This window comes from Mus caroli, unplaced genomic scaffold (assembly GCF_978045245.1).
Source record: "Mus caroli unplaced genomic scaffold, Mus_caroli_1 scaffold_6, whole genome shotgun sequence".
NCBI lineage: Eukaryota > Metazoa > Chordata > Mammalia > Rodentia > Muridae > Mus > Mus caroli.
This window is the reverse complement of record NW_028227261.1, coordinates 26,030,661-26,043,885: the sequence shown is the minus strand read 5'-3', so window position 1 is coordinate 26,043,885 and position 13,225 is coordinate 26,030,661. Positions and strand designations below refer to the sequence as shown.

The 13,225-nt window shown below is 49.1% G+C and overlaps 1 protein-coding gene across 7 annotated transcripts in view; it reads right to left on the bottom strand.

Annotated features, from left to right (window-relative positions):
* Positions 1-13,225, bottom strand: part of Ptpru (protein tyrosine phosphatase receptor type U) — a 70,938-nt gene that overhangs the window by 12,736 nt on the left and 44,977 nt on the right. For 4 of the 7 annotated variants that reach the window (XM_029476577.2, XM_021161598.2, XM_021161600.2 and 1 more), the window contains 3 exons: positions 7,074-7,264; positions 6,470-6,545; positions 6,013-6,089 (listed from right to left, as the gene is read on the bottom strand). In XM_029476577.2, the coding sequence (XP_029332437.1) occupies positions 6,013-6,089; positions 6,470-6,545; positions 7,074-7,264 (344 nt within the window). Of the gene's footprint in view, positions 1-4,464; positions 4,483-6,012; positions 6,090-6,469; positions 6,546-7,073; positions 7,265-13,225 lie in introns of all 7 variants that reach the window. The other 3 variants (XM_029476574.2, XM_029476575.2, XM_029476578.2) reach the window with 1 other exon arrangement.

Genomic DNA, 13,225 nt, shown 5'->3' with positions numbered 1-13,225 from the left:
TCACATTGGGCCATTGGATGAAAATTTTAAATCTGTTTTACTGATAATGAAGAGTATTCCTGAGACCGGGTGATGGCCCCTTGTTTTTCTGAATGCTACTGTCTATCTCCCATGAAAGAGAAGCCAAGAGCTACCTTATCTTCCATCCCCAGAGCCCTCAGACCAAGCATCAGTGGGCTTCCAGAGTCATGTGATGGCCCCATACTGTTCTAAGCATTATGTTCTGTCTTATAGGAAAGAGAAGCCAAGAGCTACCTCAATCTCCATCCCAAAGGTAGCACCAAAGCTAATGACCCCAAAGTCCCTCCCAAGGCTGCATCTTTCTGTGACAAGAGCCAGCCAGGAAGCCAGTGTGCAAAATTTACCAAGTACAACAGAGGCAGGTGTGAGAGAAAACCAAGCTACACCCCTGGCCCTCGACACAGCTCCACGTAAGTCCTCTGGACCCCTGGGCTTCCAGAACCCAAAGGGCCCTGGAGCCCTGCTGCCAGGGTCAGTCCCAGCAGCCCTCAAGCTAACTCCCCTTCCTCCTCTTGGCCTCCATCTTCTCTTGCATGCGGTAGATCGGGACAAGATTTCCCTTCCGGGGATGTGAGGGCACAAACAGTAATGTGGTTAAGTATTGTCACCGGGCCAGGCTTTATGCAGGACAATGAGCAGCTGTTATTTTTAACCACATCTCAAAGGTCACTAAAAGTGGCACACACGCCTTTAATCCCAGCAAAAGCAGGGGTGGGGTGGGGTGGGGAAACAGCTGGGCCTCGAGGAGACCTCCTGAGTGTTGAGTTCTAATGGACCTGGGTCCCTGTTGGCAGGCTCCAACAAGTGACAGCACTTATTAGTCGGTATCAATAATGGAGGAATGGAACTCAATTAAAACTGATTGGCTGGGCTGAGGATGAGGTTCATGGGTAGCATGCATGCCTAGCGTGTGGGAGACCCTGGATTCTATCCCAGCACAAACAAAACAAAACAAAACAAATGCCATTGATCCCAATGATTAGATGTCATAAAATTCGTTTCTGTCCCCACACCAACAGGAGGGAAGTCTGGCATTCTGGGTACACAGGAATCCCTGGGATAATGTCAGAGACCCACTTAGGCTCAGAGGATGTGGGTGGATCTGGAAGTGTGCATTTCTGGCCAGTTTCTTGGCAGTGCCCATACTGCAGAGCCTCAGACAGGGGAGTAGCCAGCAAGGCTCTTTCTAAGCCTCTATTGTCCTCTGGAAGATAACAGCTGGACAGCCTCATGGTTGCCCTGGGAAAAGCCAAAACCCCTCCAAAGTGACAAACTATGAAAACCTAGGAAAAACCTCTCTCTGCCCTCAGGACAGATGTCTATCCAAGACCCAAGCAGCTACCTCCGCAGCAGGTCAGAGGGACCAGCTCACCAGGCCTAGCAAGTAATTGAGCTTGAAACAGGTCACCCTGAACTACTTGGGCCCCTGCTCCCAGCAAACCCAATTTGCCTAAGCTCCACCCCAACACAAGTTCATCATCAGATCCAGAGCCCCGCACCTCCACCCCTCCCCCAGGTCCCTTCCCAGGATCCACCCCTCCCCCAGGGCCCTTCCCAGGAGCCTAGTCTTCTTTTGTTTGAAAGTTACATTTTGGCGAAGTCCGGCTCAGGGTCATCCAACTGACTTTGTCCTCATGCAGGCCTATTTGTTTTCTTTTATTATTTATAATGTATGTGCATGCGTTCATGTGCACCGTGTGCATGCAGGAACTGTGGCGGCCAGAAGAGGGCGTCAGATTCCCTAGAACTGGAACTAGAGATGGTTGTGAGCCGCCTGTGGGTTGAACTCAGAGCCCCTGGGAGAGCGGCCAGTGCTCTAACCACCTTGCCCCTCTCCACTCCCACACAGCCCTAATTGAAGCAAGCATATGAACACACAGTTTCTACATGTTCATTTAAAAAAAATTATTACATTTTTTAATTTACTTTGTGTGTAGGGAGGAGCATGTACGTGGACAAGTGCCACTGCATGTGCGTGGCGGTCAGATGACAGCCCACAGGATTAAGTTCCTCCCCTCTTAAAGTTATCACACAAAGGACACAAATAGAGGTTTTGCTATGCACATATATGTATGTTCATGTGTATGTATGTACACATGTGCAGGTGGGGGGTGTTGCACTTGCAGGGAGGGTACATGTGTGCACATGTTTAAAACCAGGCAATAACTTCAAGTACCATTCTCAGGACAGCTGTCCACCTCCTTGGAGACAGGGTCTCTCTTTGGCATGACACTTGCTATTAGGCTAAGCTGGCTGGTCAGCCCGGAAGAGCCACTTGGCTTTACCTCACCAGTGCTGGGGTTACAAGCATGAACCCCCTACATGGGTTCTGGGAATTGAACTCGGGTCCTCACACGTGCAAGAAAAGCATGTAACAACTCCGTCATCCCCAAACCCCTACAGCAAATACAAGTTTGAAATGAGCATATCTTGAAATAAAAGGAGCAGATGGCCTTGTACAGATCCACTTTAGGGAGTGGCACCCGGGATGCCTGGACTTCATACCCCAAGAAGCATCGCCGGTGTGAGAACCACAGAGCTAAGCCCTTGCTGGAGTCTGCGTGGGTGGTGCTGGGGAAGAGTGGAATGATAATGCCGGTTTGTGACCTTACACCACATTTTACCTTTTTCAGACTAATATTATCATCTGCAAAAGATCCCTTCCACAATTAAACAACGCAGTCTAGGTGCCTGGCACTCTCTGCAGGTGCCGGCGGCGACAGGATTGCTCCCTGGCATTTGAGTCAGCGTTAAGCCCAGTGAGACCTTACAGGTGTTTCTTACAGGTCTGACAGAGGGAACCAAATGGGTGAGAGTCGAAGGCAAGTAAGTGGGTCACCACAGGAACCAGAAATTCTAAAGCCAATAAGGGCCCCTATTCACCACCACCCACAGGGGGAGCTAGGACTCAGCACATCCGCTGTCTTTTGCGAACCTAATAGGCCTTTTACATGTGAGAATTTTACAAACCAGCTGTGTGGCTGTACTCAGAATAAGGGGCACATCTGGGATAATTGGCTGTCCCTGCCAAATGTGACTGGGGGGAACCGTCACTTCTTGTGTTAGTCTCTCCATGTTGTCTGGAAGTCTGATAATGAGCAGAATTCTAGCAATGATTAAAAGAAAAAGAAAAAAGAGAGAAATATCTTTTTAAAAGGAGACAGAATGGAAAATGTACCCACAAAACAGCAAAGAATACCAGCCAGTCATTAAATAGTTTGAAATATAATCCTAGCCCTCGGGGGGCTGAGGCAAAAGATGGCTGTGAGTTCGAGTCTAGTCTCAGCAACATAGTAAGTTCCAAGCCAGCCTAGCTACAAAGTGAGACTCCATCTCAAAAAAGCAAAATTAATGATGATGACTATAAATAAGATGGCTAAATTAATTAGGGTTTTTCCTTTCTTTATATCTTTCTTTCTCTTTTTAATTTATTTTAAGACAAGTTATTACATAGCTGAGGATGACCTTGAATTTCTTTCTTTCTTTCTTTCTTTCTTTCTTTCTCTCTTTCTTTCTTTCTTCCTTCCTTCCTTCCTTCCTTCCTTTCTTCCTTCCTTCCTTTCTTTTTTATATTTTGTTTTGTTTGTTTATTTTTTGAGACAAATCTCTCTACATAGCCCTTGGAACTTGATCTGTAGACCAGGCTGACCTCCTATGCAGAGATCCACCTGCCTCTGCCTCCCAGTGCTGGGATTAAAGGGCTGCACCATCACACCCAGTTTTTACATGATGCTGGGTCTCAAACCCAGGCCTTCATTCACACTTGGCCAGCACTCCACTAACTGAGTTGTCCTCAGTCCTTTTTGATTCCCAAAAAGAGCAGGAGATATTACAACTTTTAAACTGATATTCAAACAAATGTGTTTTGTTTTGTTTGGGGGGGGAGTACATTCAAATCAGGGCTAAGTGGAGGGCAAAATGATTGGGGTTAAGTTTTAAGCAAACTGACCACGAAGGGATTTGAACACTAGGGAGCTGAGCTTAAAGAAGACTGACCCAGGCCTCAGCCTCTCAGCAATGGAGATGAGGCTACAGAGGGCAGCCTCCCCACTACACATACCAAGGGCTCTGCAGAAAGGCAGAGGTAGTGAAACTCACAGAAAGTGGCTAAATAGGGTGACAAAGGTGACAGCAGTGACCAGCACCCCAACATAGCTACTTTTGTGGAGAGAGCTGAAGGTGTAAAGGAATACGTCCCAGTGGGGAGACAAAGTCTTCAGCCGTGGGAGCCCCTGGCAGGCTGCTGGAATGAGTGGTTCGTGTTTGGTGCCAGGAGAAGGGAAGGAGGGAGAGAGAGAAAGAGAGAGACAGCCAGCCGTAGCCTGTGAGAGAGCCCAGGACACAGCCAGTTCACCAGACAGGAGGAGGAGGAAGAGGAGGAAGAAGAGGAGGAGCAGGGGAGGAGGACAAGGAGGAGGTGGTGGAGGAGGGAGACATACTTACTTGTCGGTTTATCCGAATCTTAATGATTCCAGTGAGGGAAACAGAACAAAGCAAAAGAGACAGATGTTAGGCCAGAGGTGAGTGGAGGTGGGCGGGCACAGGAGAGGCCAGAAAGGGTGAGTGAGCTGGCAGGCGAACAGAGACAGGTGGCCAGAGAGAGGGAGGGATGGGCATGTCCCTGCCAGGGCCCCGAGAGAAACCAACCAGGTGGAACCACTATGAGAAAGGTCCACTGTCCCCTATGCCACCCAAGCCTGTGAGGCCAGGCTTGGCTTTTACCCCAGGCAAGGAGCAGGATGGAGGCAGGGAGAAGGCAAAGGGTTCTGGGAAACACAGGTGGCGTGTGCAACTCCAGGAGGAAGATTGAGGAGGGAGAAGAGGGAGAAAAGAGACATCTCCAGAGATCCTGATGACCTCAGCCCTGGGAAACTGTGGCTGCCTCCCTGACCTTTGACTTCCCTGTTCATACCTGAGTATCCTTCCCCTTCCTCTGCAACCACACTGCTTCCTCCACACAGACTCCCAAGCCAGCCCTGGCTTTGCCACTATCTGGCTATGTGACACCTTTCTTCTTGCCTATGTGCTCCCAGCTAATCTGAAATGAATTTCCTTGCATGTTTCTTTCAGTGTTAATCTGTCTCCCCTAGTAGAATCTATGTATCATTTAAATAATAATAATAATAATAATGGTCACGTGTTCTCGTTTCTAGCCCTGGTGCCCAGGTGCTCAGCAGAATGCATTTCCTGCACAATTAAAGGATGCTCTCCCAATTTCCGCTTGCTGCCCAGAATGCAGTCAAGGCCCTAGGCCTTGCCCCCAGTTCCCATCAACACCCTCCATGCTCCCCTGGGAAACCTGCCTTCTCTTAGTCCCTCCCCCTCAGGCCAACCAGATCCAATGTTGGGACAGCCAGCAGCGGAGACTGTGGGGACAGCCAAGCTGGGGCTTTGAGTCTTTTCTCTACCACTCTAACTGTGTGACCAAGAACTGATAGCTTCACCTCTCTGAGCCCCAGCTTCCTCTCCTGAGGGTGATAAGGTTATATGAAATGTAAGATTGCATGTAAAGTGTTTAATCGCTGTGCCTGGCACACAGTATGTGCTCAGTAAACGCACCTTGCTAGATGTGAAGGACCACTGCAATCAAAGTCAAACACTCAAACAATTTCCCGATGGCCCTGGGAGCTGGCCCAAGTCCTTAGCCTGACACCCAAGGCCTTTACGGCTAGCCCTGCATAACCTCTTCAGCTTCACTATGGAAACCAGAAGAATCCCTCCTCCAATCTCTCGGCCCCTTGTGGAGGCAGCTCCTCCCATCCCTCAGCCTCCCTGTCTGCCCCCAGACCTTGTTCTACCTCTGGCAAGCGCAACACTCAGGATGCTTTCCTGAAGGCCAGCACCCATCCTCGGCTCCCCACCTCTGAGTTCCCTGGTACCAAACGCAACTCAGCCATTCGGATCCTCATTTATTCTCTGGTATCTCTGCCCTGCCTAGCCTGGTGGGGACAGGGACAGATAAGCAGAAGGAGCAGGGGTCCAGGCACTCACGTCTATGTAGTTGGCAGAGATGTAGTCAGCATCAGGGTCTGCCAGCATCGGGTGTAGTTTCACATGGTGTCGATCATCTGTGAACAGAGCAGCAGGGCACGCTGTGCCACACAGCCTGGAGGAGATCTCCTGGAGACTAGGGCAAGTGTCAAGTAGGAATGACCAGGTGACCTTTATAAGGGCTCAGAGCTCACCAATGAACTCTGAGCAGCGTGAGGATGGGCCAAGGGTTAGAATCTGAGTATGGAGTTTAGGAAAAGAAGCAGCAATTTACCGTATGACCTTTAGCTGAGGTCTCAACCCCCCAAACTTGTTCCCTCACTTCTAAGACACTATACTGCCATGTACGGTACCATCATCACAACGGCCAGGGCGCCATGTCTCTGAGGACAAGACTACAAACAAGCATGTGCTGGCCATGCTCCCCCTTCCACACGGCCCCTTTCCCGGAACTCACAGGCAGACACTGGCTCCTGTCGGCCGCCCTTGAGCTTGTCTTTCTTCTTGGTGGCGTCCCAGCCCTCAAAGAAACTCTGCCAAACGGAAAGTGGTAGTCAGTGGGAGAGAGAGACCCCCAAGACTCTCGGGACCCCTCCCCATAAGAAGAATGACCATAAGGGCCAGGTGTGTGTGGAGCGAAGGGAAAGATGAGCCAAAGGGAGATCAGAGTTCACAGGTTAGGATACAGAACCCTGAGTTTGAACTGGGAAGAGAGGAAAGATTAAACGATCAAGATTAAGGCTGAGATTAAGTTTAAGTGGAGGTAGTGCTGTCTGTGTCCAGAAGAGGGTGGCTGGAATCCGATCAGATGAAGGTCAGGAGTTAATGTCAGGGGGTCAGGTCAAGGTCAGCATTGATGTGGCTCCAACCAGAGACAGGATAAGACTCGTGATCGGGGTGGAGATGAGACAGAAAAGTGAACAGCCAGACAGTCTGAGCTTGAAGTAGAGGTCAGAGTCAAGGTCAAAGTGTTAGGTTGCCTTGGGGACTGTCGGGGTACGGATGTAGCCAGGGTGGGCCTGAGAGTTTCTTCCACAGTGAAGAGAGTGGGCCAGGCCCACCTCGTATTCCTGCTTGAAGCCGTAGCCCTCGGCTGTCTTCATCTGGTTGATGTGCTGTAGAAGGTCAGCCACGCGGACTGCAGGGTGGAGCTGCCCAGTGTGATACGGAGAACCCTTCCGGCCGCATGGGCGCCTTGGAGAACCCCCCAGGAGGCTGCTGGCCTCAGTGACACCACCACTTCGCTGGTCTCCTGCAAGAAGGGAAAGGGGCTCTCACACAGATGCCTACTCAGGCTAGAGGCCCCTAGAGCCAGGGAGCACAGCCAACATGGAGGGTTGGCTGGGTCATTCCTTAGAGTCAAGCTTAGCAAGACCACCCTGCATGAGCACCTACAAGTATCCCTTTCTGTATCTTAGGTTTCTCATCTCCAAGATAAGCAGGTCAACTGAGGTGACCCATAGGGTCCTCGTGGCTCCATCACCCTGTGATCCCATGACAACGTCACACCACCCTGCCAGGTTTCACTGTTCAACCTGCACAGGCAGCATTCACAGAGCCCTGGACATGCTACCCCCGCCTCCAAGGAACAATCTGGAACATTGGCAACTCTCAGCAATTTACCCCCAAAGATGAGCAATGCAAAATTAGCTTGCACAGCCACCCCTCTACCAGCAACGCCAGGCACCTGAATAGACGGTTTCTCCTGAGCCAACATTTCTATTGTCAGCCAAGGCAGTGGCCCAGACAAGGGGCCTCCACGATCCCCAGACCCTGCCAGGCAGACACACTCCCTCCCTAGCACTTAGAATCTGCATCCCCAAGAACACCCCACCCTGGTTCGGGAGCTCAGGCCTAAGACTGAGGAAAGCAGCCATTGTTTCTCCTACCAGGAGCTTCCCTCGCTGTGTGTCACCTGCCTCCTCTCAGCAAAGGCCACATGGCTGACTGGAGACCTGTCCTTCACATCTCTCACTGGTCTGGCCTGGCGGGGATCATGTGGGAATCTCTAGCAGGTGTCTGTTCTTCCCTCCCTGGGCCTCCCATGTGCGGATCCCTCAATTCCCTTCCTCTCCTCGCCTTTATGCCCCAAGAACTCATACATAGCCTCCACATCTCAGCCAAAATGACCCCCTGGAGGCCGTCTCCAGTGTGGACCTATGCTCCTCCTCAGGGACTCACAGAGAAAATAATAACAAGGTGTCCAGGCCACTCCCCAGAACCCAGCCAGATCAGGGAGGCCACCTCTCAGCATCTTATGCCAACGTTTGCAAACTGCTTCCAGGCAGGACCTCAAGGCCATGGCAGGGTCTTCCTTACTTTGCCATACTCCTCTCAGCAGCCTTTGTCCTAAAGAGTATCCAATTTAACACAGAACAACTGTCTCCTGTGTTTGATCCTGAGCTCTGCTGGCTAGCCCAAGAACTAATGAGTTACCAGTTCATCATGTAGACAGACGCTCTACACCTTTAATCTTACAGACGGGGAAGCTGAGATCCAAAGAGAGAAGACAGGATTCATGTCATAGTGGTAAGTATAGTAAATATGCAAGATGTGTGTGCACACACAAACACACACACACACACACGTGCATGCACACATGAACATTTACACACATACATGTACACATGGACATTTCCACACATGTGAGTGCTTACATATATGTGTACAGGCACATGTGAACATTTATCCATACATATACATTTTCAGGCTTACATGAACATAGAACGGCACATATGAACACTTATATACACACAAACACACACTAGCTAGATAAAGAGAGGAGGAGATCTGTATTTAAAGGCAGACGCCAATTCTGTCCAATTCTGATGTAAACAAAAATAAGTAGGTGTCTTCCCTGTAAGATCTCTCAGGGATTCCAGCATGTCTTGCTTCCAAATGCAAATATACACACATCACACACATAAATACACATACATGCATATACACAAATATAACGTACACATATACACAAGCAAATATACACATGCACACAGATACACATGCACATGTATACACAGAGATACATACATACATACATACATACATACGTATGTATGTGTACACACATGGGCATACACAAAAGATTTCTGCTAATTCAAAGAACTCAGACCACCAAGGAGTCTGGAAGCTCAGAGGGTTGTGGTGGACACAGAGCCAATGGCTCACTAAGTGATCACCAGGTAGGAAGAGACCCAAACAAGAGTGACAGGAGATTGACAGCTCATCTACAGAGCCCAATCAGCCCACATGATCAGTAGGCACATAGGTGTAGTCTATTTCTGATGACCAAGGGCCAGGCTGAAACCCTGATATGAAGTCAAAGCCAAATCCAGGCACCTTACAGCTGAGTCCTAGAACAACGCGAGATATTCTACAAATAGGACCACCAGGAAGGATGGGGTCCCATGCCATGACCTGGTTTCCTGGGCTTGGAGAAGCCAAGTCCCCATTCTCTTTGCTGTGGGATTAGAGAATCACTTCCCACCCCATTCCAAGCTATGCCCCAAGGACCAACATGCTCACCCACCAGCAGGTTGGTTGTTGTTACCCAGGGATTGAGGGGAGGGCTCCAAGTGTAAAGTGCCTGCCTTGGAGGCTTGATCTCCACATAAAAAGCCAGGCACAGAAGCGTATGCCTAAAAAACCCGGTGCTGGGAGGAGGACCGGGTGGAGACGGGCCGGGGTCCTGGCGAGGAGAAAGAGGGAGCAAGCCAGCATGGGCAGGCAACACCTCTGCTCCCAGTGGTCTGGTGTGCAAGGTTCTTCTCCACTGCACACGGAGGGACTAAAACCAGTGAAATGGCCAAAGTAAACCATTCCTCCTGAAGCTACTTCTATACGGGCCCTGAGAAGATCTAATAAATAACTGTGGTTTTCTGTTTTAAACCAAAACTGGGTCTCTAATGTCTGGAAAAGACAAGAAAGGGGAGGCTATCCAACAGACAGCGAGTAGACGAAGCTCGAGGGTTCTAAGCCTCAGCTCCAGCCTTGGAGGTTTTCCAGATGTTGTAACCTGGAGTCATGGGAAGAGAAGAGCCACCCTGGATTATACAAGGACTTTGAGGCCAGCCTGGGCTGCCTGAAACCTATCTCACGGATGAATAAACAAGCAAACAAACAAGCAAAAAATGAAGAAAGGGAGGCTAAGAGAGGGGAAATCACTTGCCGGGGTCACATAGTCAGAGGTAGCAGAGCCACGATTTGGCACTCGTCTTTCTGAAGGGCCAGCATTTGTGTGTGTTACATGGAGCTGGGTATGTCTAGCCTCAAATTCCTTGTATAATCAAGGTGACTCTTCCCTTCCCCAGGGCTACAGGAGGAGTCATCTGCCCTGTGTATGAAATGCTCTACCAAGAAGAGCTTCCTTCACATCCCAGGGGCCCTTCACCCCTGGGGCCACATCCACAGCCCTCCTTTTTCCTATTTTTTTAATAACATGAAGGCTAATAATCACCACTAAGCAATGTAAAATGGTGAGAGTTCACAGAGGCAAAAGAAACAGAAAATGGGTGTACATCCTACTTGAAAGCGCACATGAAATAGACAAAGTCCCCTATAATGGAATGCCAAGTGTGTCGCTGTCACAAGTATGTGCGATATTTTTACAGATATATTGAAAAATCAAAAGTGACTCAAGCAGCAAGTCTGAAGACCTGGCTCCTTTAAAGAAGATGTCCATGGATTTTACATCTTGAGCTGGGGAGATGGCTCTGTGGGTCAAGGTGCCATCACCAGGTCTGCCGACCTGAGTTCAGTCCTCAAGACCCACAAAATAAAAGGAGAGAAACACCTTGTGAGTTGTCTGCTGACCCCACAGCGGCACTCGTGGACCCACAGGCATATGCCCCGGCCTTGCTGCCGCTGCGTGTCGTTGGGAAGGGGGAGGGGTGGGGGGAGGGGGAGGGGTAGGTGATATGGACCTCCTCCTCTCCCAGGGAACCTAAAAACTAATTGAGGAGTCCAGAGTGACCCTGGGAAATAGGGGTCAGGGCAGCTACCATGTGGGCACTGGAGACCGTCAGCGCTATCGAGAGTTTTGAGAAGCTGTAACTATATCACATTTTATGTACACATGTTTCTGCCTTTGATCCCTCAAACCCACCTAAATGCCGTGGCTCGAGCTCCCCGGCCCCCTCCCCCACCCCACAGTATATACACAGAAAAGAAATCAAAACAAAATTTTTACGAAAGAAAATGATACGGAAGCTGCTCATTATCCCTGTGGATAGAAGAAAACCCTTAATTCACACCACACATAAAAATAGATTCCAGAGAAACATTTAAATATGAATTGGAAGATATGAAGTTTGAGGGAACAAAGTGTTTTTAAAAAAATGGTTAAAGATGCGCGCATGCCTCTGTGTATGTGTGGAGGGATGCCTGCACAGCTCCTGCACCCACATTCTAAGGCTGTAGGCGGGGCTGTGGGCAGAACTGAGGGTGGGGCTGTGGTAGAGCTGTGGGCGGGGCTGTGGGCAGGGCTGTGGCAGGTACACATGTATGAGCAGGCTCTCACGGACATGCATATGGAAGACAAAGGCCAACATTGGATGTCTTCATTTATCACTTTCCACCCTATTTTTCAAGACAAGTCTCTCTCTGGACCTAGATCTCACCACTTAGGCTCCACTAGCTAGCCAGTGAGCACCAACGACCCTCAAGTACCTGGCCTTTAATGGCTGAACCATCTCTCCAACCCTTTCCTGGCCTTTTAAAGGTAGGTTCTAGGGCTTGAACTTGGGTCCTCATGCTTGTGGGCCAAGCACTTTACGGACAGAGTCATCTTCCCAGCCCCTGAGAAAGATTCTAAGGAGACACAGACAGCAGAAGTCACAGAAGAAATGACTGACAAATGTGAGAACATTAAAATAGAGACTTTCCTATTCCTCCAAAGATGCTATAAATAACCCAGAAAGACTGGCTACAAACTGGGAACTGATATTTGCAATTCATATGTGGCGAATGATTATTATCCTGAATACATAAAGAACTCCTAAAAACCACTAAGAAAGCAACCAAAAAAAGAAAAAGGAAAAAAAAAAAAAACCTAACAGAAAACGAGGTGAAAGATGAACAGGCATTTCACGGAAGAAGAGGCCAGAATGCCAATCATGCTGGAAAATGAGCTCAGCCTCATTAGCACGGGGAGAAGTGCAACTGGGAACTATAGGAAATCACCCTGCCATACAAACCAGCCCCACAACGGGAAGGAGGCTGGCGAATTTTAATCCTGATGTACAGCAACAGTCTTTCACACCAGAAGGGGCAAAGCCACCTGCTTTGGGAACCATCCTAGCCCCGTCTGATGAGGTTGAAGGAACACACACTTGATCATCCAGTGAGTCTGCTTCTACCCTCCCACATGCAGGAGTGCCTGAAGACCTGCCTAACAGAGCTCGAAGCAGCCTCGGGAAACAGGGGAATCAGAAGGCCAACAAATGAATGTCACGAAAACACAATCGTGTCGTAGTCACTCGGTGGAAAACTATACATCAGACAACAGTGAATGAACCAGGGCAAGTCAAAGACATCTACATGGGCCAATATGAGAACATGGCATTCTCTTATAAAGCTAGAAAATGAGTAAAATTATACACTGTGCTCTTCAGGGAATATGTATGTGTGGTATAACTGGCCTTGAAAGGCCAGATAGAAGGATAGCTACACTGGAGAGATGGCTCAGATGTCAAGAGTTCACTGCTCCTTTGGTGATGGTGTATTCTTTTGGGCGGTGCTAAGGTTTGAACCCAGGGCCTCCTATGAGCTAGGTAAGCACTCTGCTACTGGACTACCTCTCAGTCCAAGAACAGGCTGCTTTTGAAGAGGACCCAGATTCCACTCCCAGCACCTACACCAACTCCCAGGGTTCCATCGCCCCCTACTGTCCTTCTTAGGTACTGCAATCACAGGATGCACATACACACATACAGACACATAAAATAAAAATAAATAAATCTTTTGAGGAAAAAAAAAAGTCCAGATAACTGCGAATACAAATTTCAGGGGAGTCTTTATACGAGAGGGTGGCAGGGGGTAGCTGGAAGCAGCACACTGCTACAGGGCTGGGTTGAATGCCAGTGGTTCACTGGTACTCCGTACAGTTACAACTTCAGGCGTAAAGAGGGTTTCGGTGGCATTCCCTATTTCCTTTTGTGTAAATCAACACTAAATAAAGTTTAAAAAAAGATGAAAAATGAGAGCAGCTAAGGGC